Here is a 20,358-nt window from a genome sequence, read left to right as displayed (position 1 = left end):
TTAAGCTTTCAAGTGGCGCCTAAGCGATCAAGCTGAGACATACACACTGCTCGCCATAGCCAAAAAACTGAAAAATTAAACTTTGAAAATTTTGGTTTTTCGACAATTACTCAAAATTTCAACCTACGAATTGCGCCAATAACTGAGAGTTTGTAGAAGGACTCAGGACGCGTCTAACGGTGTATACCTCATATCTGGGAAAATTCGAATTTTTAAGTTATAGGCTTCATAAGTATAATCAAATCTATTTCTTATGGGAAAAACGGTTTTTCAAGCTCAATAATTCCTGTAATACGTTCAGTTATCATACTCGATCTTGGATGCTGGTCAGATACTACTTGTCAATACGTTTCAAATTCATGTTTAGTGATCAACATCAGGTAAACCGTTCAGAAGTTATAGAGCTCCAAAAGTATAATTAGTCCAGGAACTGAAATTTTTCACTTCGCAATTTTTACAGAATGGATAGATTTGCTTGAAAATTTGACAATAAGTAGTGGATAGTCCAAGGATCAAAATCTATATGATGCCGAAAGACGCTTTTACCATGGGGTGGTTGCCACCTCATCTCGTAGGTGGAAATTTTTTATTATATTTTGACCGCAAATGCTGGTAAAAACATTAATTATAAGCAAAAAATGTTCATTATACATTTTTTTTGATAAAATTAATAGTTTTCGATTTATTGGTTATCGAAGCTGTTAGTTTTATATCGAAAAAATTACCAGAGAACGGCAGTTCTCGCCAGTGGCGCAGAAATACACCCCCCTACACGCGACACTATTATATACACGAAATTTTCAATTTTCTAAATCTGACTGAATTGAAAATTGTGCCAACTCCCATCTTCAAGTTCAGAAAAAGACTCACCCATTCATATGTCAACCATCCATTTTGGTCCAAGGGTGTCGATTTTACGGCCCTTCCTATTTAGGTCTGTTTTTCGTTCTGGCTCACAAAACTCCCAAAAACTTCAAAAATTTAAGTCTGACCTTTGCGGCTTCTAACAGTACTGATCATTACCTTTCCAACGCATGTCTAATTTTGAAAATCGGTTATACCATTCAAAAGTTATAGAGCTTAGAAATGTGACTTAATTTTTATTTAAAAAAGGGAAAATGTCTGTGGATATATATGTATGTGTGTTTGAAAGTTAAACCGATTTGATATTTTTCCTCTGTGTTTGAAGAGGGGGTCAGGGCCGATTTAGAACCGGTGTAGTTTGTGACTTTTGACCACCCATAAGCCAGCTATAGGACTTGGTAGGTACAAAACGGCATATGTTCTGGGGGTATATATATTCGGATCAAGAAGAGCCAGGAGAACCGCAAATACATCAAATTAATAGTGTTGACTTAAGCTTTCAAATGGTGTCTAAGCCGTCAGAATCAGACATACACACGGCTCAGTATAGCCGAAAAACTGAAAAACTAAACTTTGAAAATTTTGGTTTTTCGACAATTACTCAACATTTCAACCTACAAATTGCGCCAATAACTTAGCGTTTATAGAAGTACTCCAGACGAATTTAATGGTGTATACCTCATATCCCGGAAAATTTGAATTTTTTAGGTTATAGGCTTCATAAGTATGATAAAATCTATTTCCTGTGGGAAAAACGATTCCTCAAGCTCAATAATTCCTGTAATAGCTTCAATTTTCATACTTGACCTTAGATCCATCAGATACTACTGGTCAATACGTTTCAAACTCATGTTTACTGATCAAAATCGGTTAAGCCGTTTAGAAGTTTTTAAGCTACAAAAGTATAATCCAATTAACGATTATTCCCGAAATGGTTTATGTAGTTGTAGTGGTTACGACGCTAAATTTGATCTGGCAACGGACAATCCGACTTCATTTACCGGCCATCTCAATTTTTTTTTCAATCTATTTCGAATAAAAAAAAAATCTAGTGTACATTCGATGGACACTAGATCATTTGGGAGATAATGCAACAAAGGTGACCATTTATAAAGCTTGACGTGTAATAGAGGAACATTGCATTCAACTTCATACATTTAATTTATAAATAACTTTGAAAAACTCCTGATACAAGCATAAAAACCGCTAAACGCCGTAAAAATGAGTGGCGCATAAAATATTCCAGCTACAAAAGATCTGATATGAATATTACGTGGCGCGAAAATGGATTTTCATTTGATGCAAAACAAAATTCTAGTTTTATTTTAAAAGATTTTTCCATAATATTTGCTAAATTTGAAGTAAACGCGCCACAAAAGAGTTTCAAACTGTATCAAAGTTACTCTTTTGTGGCGCGTTTACTTCAAATTTAGCAAATATTATGGAAAAATCTTTTAAAATAAAACTAGAATTTTGTTTTGCATCAAATGAAAATCCATTTTCGCGCCACGTAATATTCATATCAGATCTTTTGTAGCTGGAATATTTTATGCGCCACTCATTTTTACGGCGTTTAGCGGTTTTTATGCTTGTATAATGTACACTAAGCGCCAAAATTAACGTACCACCTTAAAAATGGGACATTTTTAATGTCTCATATTTCCTAAATCTGTTGTCCGATTTTAGTGAAATTTTTAATATATTATAGATTTATTCTTGAAGAATATCGATGTAATATTGTTGCTTAACAGATAAGTGTCATTGTATACCGGGTGTAACAATAATAGTGTGATTTTATATTCACCATATTACCCGGTCATATTACCCGTATGGACGCCAATGGTGAACATAAAATTCTTAATTGTATGCCAAAAAATGCGCAATAACTACCTCTTAAAACCTACCAAATTTCATTTGCATATCTCAACCGGTTTTAGAGCAATAAATAAATCGTCAGTTTGTAAGAAAAAACTCAACATCCTGTATCTCGGAAACGAAGCATTTGCGGACATATGTTTATAAAGCAAACGGTCATTATTTTTTCATGCAGAATTACCCCTTAAAGTTTGTCGCACTTATTTAGAAACACCCTGTATTGATGAAGAACGTGGCTAGTTATTAAAGTACCTAACTTTTTTTATTATCCAACATAAGCGAATAAATCAAAAAGCAAAATGTTAAAATAGCCTAAGGTTACAGTTGAGTTGTAATTTCAATATTTTATATACGCTAGAATATTCCACAGGGTGTTCCAAACTTTGAGGAAAAAACACACTATCATTGTTACACCCGGTATACAATGATACTTATCTATTTAGGAACAACATTATTACGTCGATATTCTTGAAGAACAAAGCCATACCATATTAAAAAAATCACTAAAATCGGACAACAGGTTTAGGAAATATGAGACATTAAAAATGTCCCATTTTTAAGGTGGTGCGTTAATTTTGGCGCTTAGTGTATTATTCAAACACTAAAATATAATGAATGAATCTAAATATTAATGTTCAATTTACATAGCCATTTAATTGCTTCTGGGGGCATTCCACAAAGTCCTGGAGGTTTCCACGGTAGGCACGATTTAGGCAATCTGAAACACAATGACTTATGGTCTGTCTAGGTGATCCACAATCGCACTGTGGACTTTCCGCACGACCCCATTTGAACAGAGAATCAGCACATTTACCATGTCCGGTACATGTGCGATTAAGCCTCGCCCAGGTGCACCGGGGCAGACCCGATTCGATGAAACCCTGGTTTGGGGTGGATATCTGAATATAGTCTGCTGCTATTGTTGGCATCCATCTTGTGGACCATTGCCTTTGTATATCATAGGAATCACCAATTGTTCGGGCAGATCTGATAATTAAATAAAGTAAAATCAATCGTTGGTGCTCTTTTGAGATGTATGGTATGTCTTGATGGATTGGTAATTGTATGTTGGCTACAATTTTCTGGCACACTCTCACTAATACTACGGCGTAGATCTGGTGGAGAAATATTGCTCAAAGTAGGCAGCCATCTCACTGGGGTTGATTTTATTGTTCCAGTGATTATTCTCATGGTTTGATTAAGTTTGACATCGATTTTGTTTGTATGTGCACTATTTAGCCATACTGGTGCACAATATTCTTCCAATGAAAAAACCAAAGCTAGAGCAGAGGTCCGAAGAGTATTTGCAGAACCACCCCAAGTTGTTCCAGCAAGTTTTGTTATTATATTGTTTCTTGTTCTCAGTTTACCGGCTGCGTTTGTAAGATGGCTTTTGAAGGTGAGTGTTCTATCAAGTGTGACGCCTAGATATTTGGGGTTGTTGTTATGTTTGATAGCTGCATGCTGCATCATTTAGAGTTACATTGAGAGTATCACCCGCAAGTTGATTCGACAGGTGAAAGAGACAGGTTTCAGTTTTGCTTGTGTTAGGACGTAAGCGCCAGTTCTTACTACGGTTATAGGCACAACAGTCAACTAAGTATATTATCAACTTTAATAAATAATCCAATCAAATGTGACATCTCAATAAAACAATAATTTAACAAAAATTCGTAACTCAATAATTCAACACATCGATATCAACAAATCAGGAGTATTTTTTTATGTCCTGATTTATGGCATGGCATGATAACTACATATTTTCTTATCAGAATCTAACTTCACAGAAGAACCAAATATAAACAAATATCTTCCAGTAATATATACAATCTTATCATAACTGATAAAATAGTTTTGAATAAATTAAATGAAAACACATATATCAAATTTTTTTGCTTCAGTGACAATATGAAAAAATTATTGGGCATTTTTCATTCATGCCTATTTTGTTATCAGAATCTAACTTCACAGAAGAACCAAACATAAACAAATATCTTCCAGTAATGTATACAATCTTATCATAACTGATAAAATAGTTTTGAATAAATTAAATGAAAACACATATACCTATATCAATTTTTTTTGCTTCAGTAACAATATAAATTATTGGGCATTTTTCATTCCGGCCTGTTCGTATAGGTATCTTTTACATCGAAGATAATTCCCAGACGATTTTTGCATTTTTTGGTGTATGTTGATTGATTTATTGATTTCTGTCTGTCTTTCTTTCTTCCTGGATGAGCCTATGGCTTACTTCAACCTATGGCTTTGTTGATAATAAACCAGGCTACATTAGTATCTAGTAGTAAAGATTACATATTACAATTGAAGCTATTAGTGCATGAAGGTGTCAAGTCATTTTGAGATATCAAGAGTTAACACCTTCTTGCTCGGACTGCTTTAGACAAAACTTGACTTGACGTGTTTTTAACATTGGATTTTAGGGTCTCTATCGACATCTATGCACCAAAGTCTCGACTAACGCAAGAAAATGAAAAAGATGGAAAACAGATTAAGTTGTGAGATGTACGAGATTATAATATTATATTATTATACGTAGCTATTTGACTTGAGTCATAATTATACATATGGCATCGAAAATCGTTAAAAAAATTATTCTTGATCAATAATTAAATTTTGGATTAAAAAAGTATTCCTATTAATTAAACTGTTTTTATTTACATTTGCTTTATTGTCTTCAATCAGTTTTCACTTTATGCGAAATTAAAAAAAAAAAAAATTCTACGTCATACGTATAGACTGAAGTCAACTATCTTTTGTGCGGTCGGCTAATACTTCTTCTACCGATCGGTGATTTATCCTTTGCTATTTTGACCACGCGGTTCTCCCCCATTCTGTTTATATGATTATTCCATCCTTTTTTTCATATTTAGTGTACATTCGTTTATACAGGGTGTCCCAAAAGTATAAGTAAGAATATTTCGCGAACTAAACATCGGATCGAAAAACTGAAAAATACGTGTTCAATCATTTTCAAAAATCTATCCAATGATACCAAACAGCAACCCCCACTACACCCCCTGGAGGTGGGGTGGAGGGTAACTTTAAAATCTCAAATGGAAACCCCTAGTTTTTCTTGCAGATTTGGATTCGTTACGTAAAAGTAAGCAACTTTTATTCAAGACATTTTTTCTAACTGTGGATAGATGGCGCTATAATTGAGAAAAACGATTTATCCTGATACCATAGGTAAATTATATAAACGGTCTAATATCTCGGGAAATACACTTCCAAATAAGAAACCCAAAAAAAGGTTTTTAATACTTTTCGAAAACCTATCGGATAACACTAAACATGACCCTCCAACCTACCCCTTTTCTGGGGGTGTGGGGGTAACTTTAAAATCTTAAATAGCAACCCCCACTTTTTATTACAGATTCGGATTCGTCATGAAAAATTAAGCAACATTTATTCATTTTTTAGAATTGTCGATAGATGGCGCTTTAATTGGAAAAATACGATTTATTAGCGCCATCTATCAGCAATTTTAAAAAATGTTTCGAATAAATGTTGCTTTATTTTTCATGACGAATTCGAATCTGCAATAAAAAGTAGGGGTTGCTGTTTAAGATTTTAAATTTACCCCCCAACCCGTCTCCAGGTGGTGGTGGTGGGTTGGAGGGTCATTTTTGGTGTTTATCGATAGGTTTTCAAAAAATATTAAAAACCTATTTTTTGGTTTCTCATTTGGAAGTGTATTTCTCGAGATATTAGACCGTTTCTATAATTTACCTATGGTATCAGGATAACTGGTTTTTCCCAATTATAGCGCCATCTATCCACAGTTCTAAAAAATGTCTTGAATAAAAGTTCCTTGCTTTTACGTAACGAATCCAAATCTGCAAGAAAAACTAGGGGTTTCCATTTGAGATTTTAAAGTTACCCCCCAACCCCACCTTCAGGGGGTGTAGTGGGGGTTGGTGTTTGGTGTCATTGGATAGATTTTTGAAAATGATTGAACACATAGTTTTCAGTTTTTCGATCCGATGTTTAGTTCGCGAAATATTCGACCGTTCCACTACTTTTGGGACACCCTATATATCATATACACTTTCAAGTTACATTCGCTTCGTCTAGTATCTTCACTCCTCTTTCGATCTTTCAGCGTATTTCTTGTAATTCTTCTGTGCCGTTAGTATTTGAAGTGTAAAAATCAGATAAAACATTATCTCAGGTAGTGAGGGTTACAATGTCTAGTAAAACAGACTTGCAACAAGAAATCAGTAATTGCAATAATTATCGTATTGTTGCCATGCTTATTAATAATAATTACACTTTTTTAAAAAAGAACTTTTTATAATAAAACGTTTTTATTATTTATAAGACCCAATATAAAATGATTAATTATGGCATATATCAGATTTTTATTAACATCCTAAGTGCTCTTAAATTTGTTGCAAACACACGCTAAACACAGTTACTCGAAATAACATAGTGTAGTTTACCTCCGAGGTCCAGAATATAATTCCAAAAATTTCACTAGTATAAAAAAGTACTTTTTATAATAACACGGTTGTTAAAAATGGCATATATAATAAATAACTTATAAAATATGAATTTTAAGTATATTAACTTTTAATTATGCATTAAAAAAATTAAAAAAAGGTAAACGACAGGCAGTATTCGAACTTAGGACTTCTCGATCTCCGGTCTAACGTTCTACCACTGAGCTACCATGTCTCGATCTTTTAACTTACGTTAAAATGGAATTCAAACGTCATAGTATTAGTCACATTTTTAAAATAGTTTGAAATTTAAAAAAAATCAATTTATCCATACAATAGCTGGTAATGGTCCTTCAACCAATTATAGGATATATCATATTTTTATTAACATCCTAAGTGCTCTTAACTTTGTTGCAAACACACGCTAAACACAGTTACTCGAAATAACATAGTGTAGTTTACATCCGAGGTCCAGATTATAATTCCAAAAATTACACTAGTATAAAAAAAGTACTTTTTATAATACCATGAATTTTAAGTATATTAACTTTTAATTATGTATTAAAAAAAATTAAAAAAAGTAAGCGACAGCCAAATTTCGAACCCAGGATCTCTAGATCTCCGGTCTAACGCTCTACCACTGAGCTACCATCTCTCGATGTCTTAACTTACGTTAAAATGGAATTCAAATGTCATAGCATTAGTCAGATTTTTAAAATAGTTTGAAATTTAAAAAAAATTCATTTATCCATACAACAGCAGTTAAATATTGCATTGTTAGTCAGCTCTGAGCTATTCTGAAAATTTCAAGTACCTAGTTAGCCTAGAACTATTTTTAAAATGGATTACAAAATTTGCGGAGTCCGTGACACCAACCAAGCCAAGTATATAAAAACATTTTAAAAAATATAGTTTTAGTTCTGACTGAATTTCCAGTTTACGTTCTGATAGAATAAAGGATTGACATTTCTGAGTTTACTTCCGAGTCAACTCAGAAGTGTCAACCCTTGAACAACTGAAATGTCAACCCTCAGAAATGTAAATCTCAACTCAGAAGTAGTCCCTAATATAGAATCCTTGACACAACTAAAGAACAATAAGGCTCCGGGCCCAGATGGAATACTTGCCGAAATGTGAAAGGAGGGGAGTGAAATTATTCTCGAAAAATTGAAAAATGTTTCCAAAGAATGCCTTCACAGAGAAGTCCCAGATGATTTGAAAGAAAGTTTGACAATAGTTATCTTCAAAAAGGAGACAGGGGAGATCTGAAGAATTATAGGCCAATCTCCCTGCTGTCAAAAATGTACAAACTGTTTACGAAAGTAATAGCTAATAGGTGAACGTCGAAGATTGGTAGCTATCAACAGGTAGAGTAGGCAGGATTCCGAAAGGGTTACAGTGCAGCGGATCATCTTCTCACAGTCAGAACGCTAATAGAGAAAGCCAATGAATATCACTTGAACTTATACATTAGCTTCGGTGGTTATGAAAAGGCATCCGACACCATAGAACTTTGGGTAATAGAGAGAGCTGTGAACAACTAGATTCCCGATACAGAATGCTCATACATAATATTTACAAGAAAGCTACAATGAAAATACAAATGGGTGAGAAAAACAAAACTATGTATATCAATCAACAGAGGAGTTCGCCAGGGAGACGTTATCTCACCAAAGCTATTCACACTGGGACTGTAAGACGTGTTCAAAGACATTAACTGCGCCGATAAAGGAATAAATGTTAATGGAAGAAAACTGAGTCATTTGAGATATTCTGAGGACGTTGTAATATTCGCTACAAATTTCGAATAATTACAGACCATGATGACGCAACTATTTCAACTTTCGGAAAAAGATGAACTTGGAAGAAACAAAAATAATGACGAATACACCGAACATTGAAAAAATAACGTTGAACGGCATTAATTTAGAAACAGTAAGCAAATATATCTACCTGGGACAGACAGTCAACAAAGAAAATTAAACTGCCGAAATTACCAAAAGAATAAGGTTAGCGTGGGTAGGATTTGGAAAGCTGAGTTGGATCTTGAAAACACTAAAATAGAACAATATTTGAAAACCAGAGTTTACAATCAGTGTATCCTCCCTATATTCATGTATGGTTTACAGACGTGGACACTCACCAATGCCAATATAGATGAAATAGTAAATGCACAGAGAGCAATAGAAAGATCAATGCTCGGGGTGAGACTTATAGACAAAAAGACAAACAAATGGATTAGAAGCAAAACCAAAGTAAAAGACGCACGAGAACATGCTGCCAAATTAAAATGGAGCTTCGCAGGACACAATGCCCGACTAAAGGATAAAAGATGGAATCACGAAATACAACAATGGAGACCGTGGTTAGGAAGAAGAAGTAGAGGAAGGCCAGAAATGAAATGGGCCGATGACATAAAGAAGTTTGGAGGACATAACTGGAAGCAAGTGGCGCAAAATAGAAAACATTAAATTGAATTGGAGGAGGCCTATGTCCAAAGTTGAAGAATATTAGATTTTATAGAATATTTTTTATAGATAATTAAAAATTTGGAGATTAAAACGTGTTATGTCTACTTTTAAGTATAATTAACATTTTAGTATAATCATAAAATATAATCGATAACAATAATTATTGAAATTTACGTTTGTTATAATAAAACATTAAAGTGAGTTAAGTTGATTGTCATCACAATGAAAAATTATTGCCTCTAAGTAACACAATGTTTATTTATGTAACCAAGTTTAAGTATTATTTAAATTGTTATATATTTATGATTATTAAGCTTTTTAATGTGTGCAAACATGATTTATTGTTCTGCTATTTGCAATAATAATTTGCTGAATATGGAATTTGTGAATTGCTTTTTTCATTTTGTGTTGCGTCAATGTAAAATATTTTAAATATAGCAATGGTTTTGTTAATTTATTTTCGTTATTATCAATATTTTGTGGATCATTTTTGTCTGTTGATTTCGCATTTTATATCTTATACAGAGTGTCCCAAAACTAGCGGAACTGTCGAATATTTCGCGAACTGAACATCCGATCGAAAAACTGAATAATACCTGTTCAATAATTTAAAAAAATCTATCGAATGACATAAAAAACCACCCCTCACTCCACCCCAGGAGGTGGGGTGGGAGGTAACTTTAAATCTTAAATGTAAACCTCCAGTCTTTATTGCAGATTTGGATTCCTTTCGGAAAAGTAAGGAACTTTGATTCGAGACATTTTTTCAAATTGTGGATAGATGGCGCTATAATCGGACAAAACGATTTATAGTGATACCACCACAGGTAAATTATAGAAACGGTCTAATATCTCGTGAAATACACTTCCAAATTAAAAACCAAAAAATACTTGTTTAATATTTTTCAAAAACCTATCGAACAACACAAACATGACCCTCCACCCCATCCCACGTAGGTGTAGTGGGGGGTAACTTTAAAATCTTAAATGGAAACCTCCATTTTTTATCGCATATTTGGATTCCTCATAAAAAATAAGCAACATTTGTTCGAAACATTTTTTAGAATTGTTGATAGATGGCGCTATAATCGGGAAAATACTATTTATTAGCGCCATCTATCAACAATTGAATGGTGCGCTGCAACAATGTTGTAAGCGACAGAATTGAGATTATGCAGGAGATGAAAAAACATATTGACAAGCTATTGATGGACATACGGATACCAACATTGCGGTACGAAAAACTCGGGGAAAAGCAGAATGTTTTATCCTGTTTTAACATGACAGAATAATTATTGTATTTCTGCTAATTATTCAAAAATTTTAAAATGTATTGTGTCCTTTGTTTTCTGTTTTCAATATTTGTGTTAATTTGAAATGTTGAGCATCATCAAGCTTCTCTTTAATAATCTCAACGACTAGTAGGTTTACTAAAACAATGTAATATTTTAAAATACTTACATTTTTGTTTTATATTACAGAGTCTTGATAAAGGGGTCAAACAACCCCGAAAGCTAGACAAAAAGTCAAAAGAGTGTTTCTTTGATATCCTGGCCAAACTTCTGACTGCAACCCTAATAAACCACTTGTTTGTTGATATTGACAGTCACTAATATCCAGTATTTCTTGTATATATATATATATATATATATATATATATAAATAACTCAAAAAGTAAGTATTTTGTCGAAAAAAATGTCCTTAACAAAAATATAGCCTGTAAAAATGTGATAAAAGTGTTGTATATATTGGGTCTCTAGACCTAGTAGAAGCAGAGATATAGCTATTGAAAAATAGGGTTATATTCGGCAAATTCCAAATCGAATAGTTTATTAACGTGAAATAATCAAAAAACAAAGCACTTTTTGGGAAAAACTCATTACAACTTTTTTAAGTGTTTAAAAAAAATCTTTATTTTTGTTTTATAAAAAAAATTTCTAGCCTCAAAAGTAAACAAATTACGCTGAAAATAAAGTTAGTCCCTTTTTTTGGTAAAAAATCGGAAAAATGACCCCCTAATATCATCCCAAATGAACTTAATCGGTACCACTTCACAAATTGATTTACTCGCATATGTATTGTTTATATGATCTATAAGTTTCTTCGGTTTAAAGTCCTTATTTTTGAAAGGGCTGTAGATGAAAGGACTTGAGGGAGTCACTAAACACGAGTGTACTCAACATTTTGAACAGCCATATCTTAAATAATTTTGGTCTTACAGTGAAATAAAAAAATACAAAATATGTAGAAAAGAAAATGTGACTTTTTTTATTGTTTAAGATTTTTGGTGTTTCGAACAATTTTTAAGTTATTTTGAAAAAAAAGTATTTTTTTCAAAATTAAAATTTTTAAAGATTTTACTTTAAAACCAAATTTGTTTAAAAATAAGAAGCACTTTGAATCGATAAAACTTACAGATCATATAAACACGACATAACTTAAGCAATAACGATTAATTTCATTTTAGTTGCTAATTAGGGGTGATTTTCCCGATTTTTTTTTGCCAAACAAAAGGGACTAACTTTAGTTTGAGCCTAATGTGCATATACATATTTGATGCTAGACTTTTTTTAGAAAAACAGAAAAAATGATTTTTTTATACACTTTAAAAAGTTGTAATGAGTTTTCTCCAAAAAGGGCTTCATTCTTTAAATATTTCACGTTGAAATATTTTATTTGAAATTTGGCGAATATGAACCTATATTTCATTAGCTATAACTCTGCTTCTATCAGGTCTAGAGACCTCATGCATACACCATTGTTTTCACTTTTTTACAGGCTATATTTTTGCCGAGAATTTCATTTTTCGACAAAATACTTACTTTTTGAGTTATTTGCGAAAAACCGTCTAAAAACGTGGTTATTTTGTTAAAAAATGAACATATTCACTCACAAATAACTCGAAAAGTATTGACTTAATGAAAAAACTGTATAGAACAAAAGTTGCTTAAAATTAGTCAGTTTATCCATTTTAGTGACTTATTTTGGGCGTATGTTTTTTCACCCCCGAGAAGGGGTGAAACCCACCCCCAGGGCAATAGCACACATCGGTAAAATATTACTTTTTTTCTTTGATATGTTACCTATGTTTATGTCAAATTTTATGTCAATCCAAGTGGTTCTTTAAAATTTACAGCAAAAACCGTGAAAGAATGTACTATAAGATTCAAAATCAGTTGCGTAACTAATACATTTTTACCAATTTTGCAGTGGTTCGAAGAAAAACAATATACGAATACGATAGAGTTCACTTCAACAAGACGTACATCAAAAACTGGACAACTATTGTGTTGAGAGCTCTGCCTACATGTCTGGATGCGACTGATTGTAATACATGTCTGACCAGGAAGTTAAATTTTAAGGTATGTATCTGCACCGATTTTACTAAAAAAAAGACAATTATAAAAGTAGACAGTTCTATAATGCAATGCCTAATGTCATATTAGGAAAAAAACGTTCACGTTCAAGTGAAATTGTTTTCGTAATTTTTATCCTTTAATCAGCTGTATTTTCAGTTGTAAATAGTTTACAAGAATAAAAAACCGCAAAACGCCGTAAAAATGAGTGGCGCATACAATATTCCAGCTACAAAAGATCTGATATGAATATTACGTGGCGCGAAAATATATTTTCATTTTGATGCAAAAAAGTTTTTCAATTAAATATCTTTTAAAAATATTTTATAAATATTTTTATTAGGTTGAAAAACTTAGACTTTCATTTAGCAGATGCCGCTACGCACCTACTACCTTCACGTCAGTTGCAATGGGGGGACTAATAATTGTCGAAAATGTTTACCTGTAGTAGAGATAGCAGCCTATGCATTCTCTGAAGAGTCTCTAACAAGAGGTGAAATCGTCGATAAGAGTCCTGGGCCTGGATTCCGTGCACTGTAGATATCTACAGTCGCCTTCTATCGATGTCACGTGTCATGAAAATATTTGAATTTTTAGCTTTAATTGAATTATTTTCTAGTTTTGCTAGGTTATACTCTAATTGATGCTGAAGTGACACTTAGTAAAACAAGAAAATATTTGAATTAAAACTAAAAATTAAAATATTTTCATGACAATTGCCATCGACAGAAAGCGACTGTAGATATCTACAGTGCACGGAATCTAGGCCCGGGCCGCGCTCTCTAACCTAAGTAAAAATTAAGACAGTTTTGGCTTCGCATTGCAACTGAATAAAAATGGTATATGTACATTTTTACGAAATAAATATACTTTAAACAGTTTATTTTAATTTTATTTAAATACTAAACTAATTTTAATGCTTACCACTTTCCAAAAATAAAAAAAAAAGAATATGAATGATCCGGATTTGAACTCAAGACCTCTCGATCTCTAGCCTAATGCTACGAGGTCTGTGTTTGTATCGTCTCGGAGATAATGACAATTCACGGTAACAAACAGACGTAGTCAAGTATAATAAATATAAAATTTATATTTAAATATAAATATAAAACATTTAATGTTTTAATAATACTTATCTTACTCCTGAGGAAGACAAATCCAAAGACACAAAAATATAATAAATATATTTACTAAAAACACTAATATATTCTTTTCACACCTTTTTTGCACTGATATATTTATACATACCTAACTTGAAAGATTTAGCAACTAAACGCCATACGGTCTGTGTGCGCATGCGCGCAGAATAATGAAAATTCACCCCAATCGCGCCTAAAGAAGTATAACTTCAATAAATGTATTTATATATTTTCCAGTGCTTCTGGTGTCCCGCTATGTCCAAGTGTTCCCAAGGCTACGACAGGCACCGTCAGAATTGGTTAGCTAACGCATGCGACAAAAACAGCTTTAACAACGTCTCTGTCTGCTCAGCGGTATATCAAACCGATAATACCGCCTACGTCTTCGATCATAATGATGCAGACCAGTTACCTCCGAATAAAATGTCGTTGGCCCATAAAATGGTAAACCCGAATCCTCCAAATGAGGTAGGAATGTCCGGTGTTGTAGCTATACTGTTCTTGGTTGCAATGGTATCTGGATTGTCATTTTGGGTGTTCTACGCTTATAGGAATCCACACACGTTTAGTGGACAAATTTTAATTAGAGTAAGTATTCGATTTTAATACTGTAAAAACCTTGATATAACGGACTAGTTGGGGGGACGGGATGTCCGTTAAAGCCGAAAGTCAGTTATATAAAAATAAGTTAAATTATTACACTTTTTATAATAAAACGTTTTCATTTTCATAATTATAAAACCCAATATAAAATTATATAAACTACAGTCGGAAAAATTAAAGAATACCCATGAGTCATCGATGATATGCATACGAATCAAATCAAAAATTTCTAGTCAAAACAAAGTCTAAACTAAGTTAATACTGAAAATAAACGGATGTGACTACTACCCCACCGTACGATTTTTCGCTACGTAAGAATGCGTCAAAAAATTTTTGTGATGTTATTCTTTTTCTGATAATATATATTTATTGGTGATAAATGTTACTATTACTACCGTAATTAATTATTTGATATATATTAATAATACAAAAACAGTGAGTAAGCAAATATAGTATTATGAATTTCTCCATGTTAAAGTTGCCAGGGGACGTAAATAGTAACAGGAATTTAAAAAATGTCGTTTATGTCAGCTGCAGTAAGTGATTACAATGAAAGTAAACTTAATGAATTCTGATCATTAGGTATTCAGATCATTTTCCAGACATTATCTGCAAATAAATGTACATTCGTAAAAATATACTAATCTGTAATTTCATACACTATGATTGAAAAGTCAGAGTAATATGTACACGTTTGGCGAACTCATAGACAGAAGTTAAGCATATTGACAGATGATTACTTACAAATTTTATTGACGTATTTTAATTAAATAAATACTTACCAAACCAAAAATACAATATATCAAAAAAGCTCTTAAAAGAACTGAATTTATTCAAGTAAATACGACTAATTATTAAAATTTATAAACTCTACCGAACCTAACCCAGTTTCACTGTCAAAGTGACAGAAATCGAATCAGTCAGATTATAGTTGACCACCACGATTACTCTAATAGTAGTTTATCTCTACTCATGTTGAATGTTTTTCTAAGAATGACATTAGAAGTACAGAAATAGTCGTTGAACAATTGTATCGCCGTCTCACTCTGTCAATTATAAATATGTAACTGCGTATGTTTTGGATAACGTTTTTGCTTTGTAGACAACACTTAATAATTTATCTCTCTCGTTTGTTATTTATAGAAAGAGGCAGCAAATCCAAAATATGTGCTTGATATGATCGTTCATGGGTATTTTTTCATTTTTCCGACTGTACATATTTTGTTGTTTCAATTTCTATGTCGTAAAATAATTTTGTAATCGACTTTTTTAGAGTCATATTTTCTCTAGCGGATTTAAACTCATATAAATCAAAGAAAATATTTAAAATTGTACATATAACATTTATATACAGTGTGTTCCAACGAAAATTTGACCCCCGCCCCCAGAAACTCAGAAACCGAGAGTTTTTTCACAATTAAAAAAAAAACACTTCAATTTGTATTGACAGTGGGACGAATTTTCATGCAACATTTTTTTAACCCCCTACCGCCCCACATCAACCCCCAGTTTTTTTAAATAGCAAGTGTAGTCGAGTGGCACATCATTTGAAAGGTAATTTTTTTCTTTATATGACCCTCTATTCTTTTTTTAATTTGCGAAATAACTTTAAAGATAATTTTGGATTTAACTAATTTATAATAAATTTGTCCAAAATTATCTTCAAAATTATTACGTAAATTAAAAAAAAAAAAAAAATAGAGTATCGTGTAGAAAAAAAAATTACCTTTCAAAAATGATGTGCCACTCGACCATACTCGCTATTTAAAAAAAAACTGGTGGTTGATGCGGGGCAGTAAGGGGTTACATTTGAGGGCATGAATTTTGCATGAAAATTCGTCCCCTTCCAGTATAAATTGACGTGTTTTTTTTTTAATTTTGAAGAAGCTCTTCGTTTATGAGTTTCTGGGGGAAGGGGGGTCAAATTTTTATTGGAACAGTCTGTATAATAGTTAACTTATAAAATATGAATTTTGAGTATATGAACTTTTAATTATTTATTAAAAAAAGATACGCAACAGCCGGGTTTCGAACTCGGGACCTCTCGATCTGTAGTCTAATGCCCTACCACTGAGCCACCCACCTATACATTTATTAACGTTCTTTAAAATGGAATTTAAATGTCATTGCATTAGTCACATTTTTAAAATAGTTTGAGATTAAAAAAATCGATTTATGTATCCATATAATGGGGTGTATTCTGTAACACTTCCGTTAAATTTTAGAGGCCTCTAAAGTTTTAGCGCCCGCTAAAAATATTTTGGTATTCTGTAAATCATACGTCCGTTAAAATCATAACCTAAACCGTTAAAACTCCCTCTAAATAAAAATATTTTAGAGGATGTCAAAACGTACCCGCTAAATTTTTAGCAGTCCGTTAAATGTGGTTTGATTATTTTTGTTGGGTTACGTTTGTATGAATAGTAGTTTGTTATTCTTGTATTATACTGGAGATAAATATTTACAAAGGGCAAATGGCTTTTTATAATGTATTTGGTGAAAAAGTACTTAATAAATAATAATGAAAGGTAAGTCTCATTTTACTTTACAATCGACACCCTACACCTCTAAGTAACAAAATTCAAATTTTTGTTTCTTTTTGTAGAGCTGATTTCAGATTACAACAAAAACAAAAAGTAATTGACCTGAAAGTAACTACAATTACCTACCTAGAAATGTGATTGAAAAAGTGTTGGAAGTCAAATATGTTTGTCAAAGCAATTAAATCCTATTAATGCAGGTAAAATTATTTAAAGTTATTGTGGAACATTACAAAACGTACCAAATGTTTAAAAGGTAAAGTTTCAAAAGGTTTATAACCAGGTGCATTCTGGTTTATAACCAGATTAATAAGATGACCAATGTTATTGAAAATAGACCATTTGACCCAAATTAGTGTCGAAGGAAAAGAAATAAGATATGCAATTTTTCAGCAATATTTTAATGTATAACTTTATAAATAAAAATGTTTAATTGGAAAATATGAGTTTTACTAAAAAATAATTAAATACAATAAATATTATTTTATAGGAAACTGTCAATTTCTTCTTCTTAGGGTTTTTGGCCTCTGACAGTCAGATTTCAGCCAATTTCTAGGTTAAAAGTAGTTCAAAAACGATCAACGTGCGACGTTGCCGTATTTGTTCCAAAACCTTTTAGAGGATTCCTCTAAAAAATATTATTTTAGCGGTCCTCTATAATATGTGTGTACAGAATGTCAATCTAACCTAAAAGTTTTAGAGGACCGTTAAAAGTTAAATTTTAGAGGCCTCTTAAATTTAACGGAAATGTTGTAGAATACACCCCAATAGCAGTTAAATATTGCATTGTTAGCTAGTTCTGAGCTATTCTGAAAATTTCAGGTGCCTAGGTAGCATATAACTATTTTAAAAATGCATTACAAAATTTGCGGATATAATGACATAGTTACAAAGACCAAGCCAAGTACATAAAAACGTTTTAAAAAGGAATCAAGTTTGTTTGCTACCTTTTTACTTTTCTACCAAAAGAATATGGACAGTCGAGATACACGGGTTATTGTCAATATGTACTGGAATCAAAAAGCAAAGGTTAGAATCGAAAATGTCTAAACAGAAACTATAGAAATCAAAAGAGGTGTTACACAGGGTTGCATGTTGTCCCCATTTTTATTCAATCTGTACAGCGAAACTATTTTTAAGGAAGCAATATTCGAAGAAGAACAGGATTATATCAAAAATGAATAACCATTTTCAATTTCGTTGCAAAACGAAAATACAGCCGCACCATATTCTAGTCCAATCAGAGAGTGCAGCAAGCACCTCTACCGGTTTCGAAACTTATTAGTCTCTCATCATGAGGCACATATGCTGCTCTCTCTGATCCAACCAAAACAAACCACGACGAATACCGACGTTTAACCCAGGATTATATCAGTAAACCGAGAAATCTTGAACAACATAAGATTCGCAGACGACACACGATATTTTTGCAGTGGGTCTAGAAGCACTACAGTGATAAGTAAATAGATTACATTAAGTGAGTATAAAATATGGGCTACAAATTTAATGAATGCTAAGAAAACCATGTTCATGGTTATTTCTAAGCAACATACAGTAGGAAGGCTAGATATCGATGGAAAACAAGTAGAAAGAGTGAATAACTACAAATATCTGGAAACCTGAGTAAATGAAAACAATGACTAATGTAGAAAAATCAGGACACCCATTGAAATTGCAAGACATTTATAAAAATGAAAAAAATGTTTGTTAATCGAGACTTTCCTCGGAGCTCAGCAGGGTTGTTTTGTTTTAAACATTTTGTTTTAAACAACTGTTTTAAACATTTGTTTAGGTTCAAAACAGTTTTTGTTTAAAACAGCTTAAAACATGTGTAATACACTTAAATTAAACAAGCGTTTTTTTTTCATTTTTTTGCGAATAATACATAAATATGAAAAAAATCTTATACATATTATTATACAGACTTTGTAACAAATATATTATTTATTTAATCATAATGGGAACACAACAAAAATTGCAAAACTTCAAAACATTTTACATACGAGAGCTAATAAATTTCTCAAATTGTTTCAGTCTCATAGTAATCTTGTAATCTAAGTCATCAATTTTATCAGCCACGTGATCACTTATAGAATTAAGCTCTTTAAAAATTGAAACCAACTTAGCAGCTTTGACATTGCCTAGCCGGTTACATAGTTGGAGTAGGGAACTTGCATGTATTTTTAAATATTAAAATAATATTAAAAAATATAAGGTAACATGATCTTAAAACGCATGCATGCAAAAAAAATCAAATATTTCTAACTCGTACGCTTATTACGCGGCTTTGAAAATGCTATAAAATTTAAATTTCTTCAGAGACCCGTAAACGGCTCTGCCGTCACGACCCACGGTCTACCTGCCATCGACAACAAAACGGCTAGGATATTTCGAAAATATTATTTACAAATGCATTCACATTCACTTAAAACTCTTATGTAGAAGTCGATTCTATAAAAACAAAAGTTCAAAAGAAATAAAGGTTGTTTTGGGGATTGTATTAACTCCATTTTAATCGTATTTAATTGGAAATTCCAAGGTATTATTTGTGTTCTTGTAGGTATAGTTCATAATCAGTTTATTTAGTTTAAAATTGAAATTGATCAGGTGTTAAGACAAATAAGTAAGCATTATTAATAAGCATGTTTATATTGTTTATAACAATAGGTTTTAGTTACTCTTACTTTTATTACAAAAAGTATAATATTGTATTGTTTATTTTTAAGTTTTTTGTTTCTTCTTTGTTATGAATCTAAAATATTTATAAATGATAGGTTTTAGTTTTGTTTATTACAAAATATTACGACTGAAATATATCTATTCGGAAACTTAATTATAATAAGGGACGAACGTTTTGGATTTAAAAAGTTGTGTTGGTAGAAAATCGAGACCGAGAGCTAAAATCTAATCTATCAACCAAATAACCAATGCAGTACAGTTGCAAATGTTTCTATTTAAAAAATATTGTTTTTTTTTGCGTAGCAGATACAGACTTTGAAATTTAAAATTTACTTATAAATATTTGGATAGAATATGACTCAGGT

The 20,358-nt window shown here is 32.1% G+C and overlaps 1 protein-coding gene across 1 annotated transcript in view; it reads left to right on the top strand.

Annotated features, from left to right (window-relative positions):
* Positions 1-20,358, top strand: part of LOC114324354 (plexin domain-containing protein 2) — a 168,759-nt gene that overhangs the window by 133,943 nt on the left and 14,458 nt on the right. The window contains exons 6-7 of the mRNA XM_028272158.2: positions 12,887-13,038; positions 14,409-14,759. Coding sequence (XP_028127959.1) covers positions 12,887-13,038; positions 14,409-14,759 — 503 coding nt within the window. The remainder of the gene's footprint in view (positions 1-12,886; positions 13,039-14,408; positions 14,760-20,358) is intronic.

Source organism: Diabrotica virgifera, chromosome 1, assembly GCF_917563875.1.
Source record: "Diabrotica virgifera virgifera chromosome 1, PGI_DIABVI_V3a".
NCBI classification, from domain to species: domain Eukaryota; kingdom Metazoa; phylum Arthropoda; class Insecta; order Coleoptera; family Chrysomelidae; genus Diabrotica; species Diabrotica virgifera.
The sequence above is the reverse complement of the archived record's forward strand: the minus strand, read 5'-3'. Positions and strand labels throughout refer to the sequence as shown.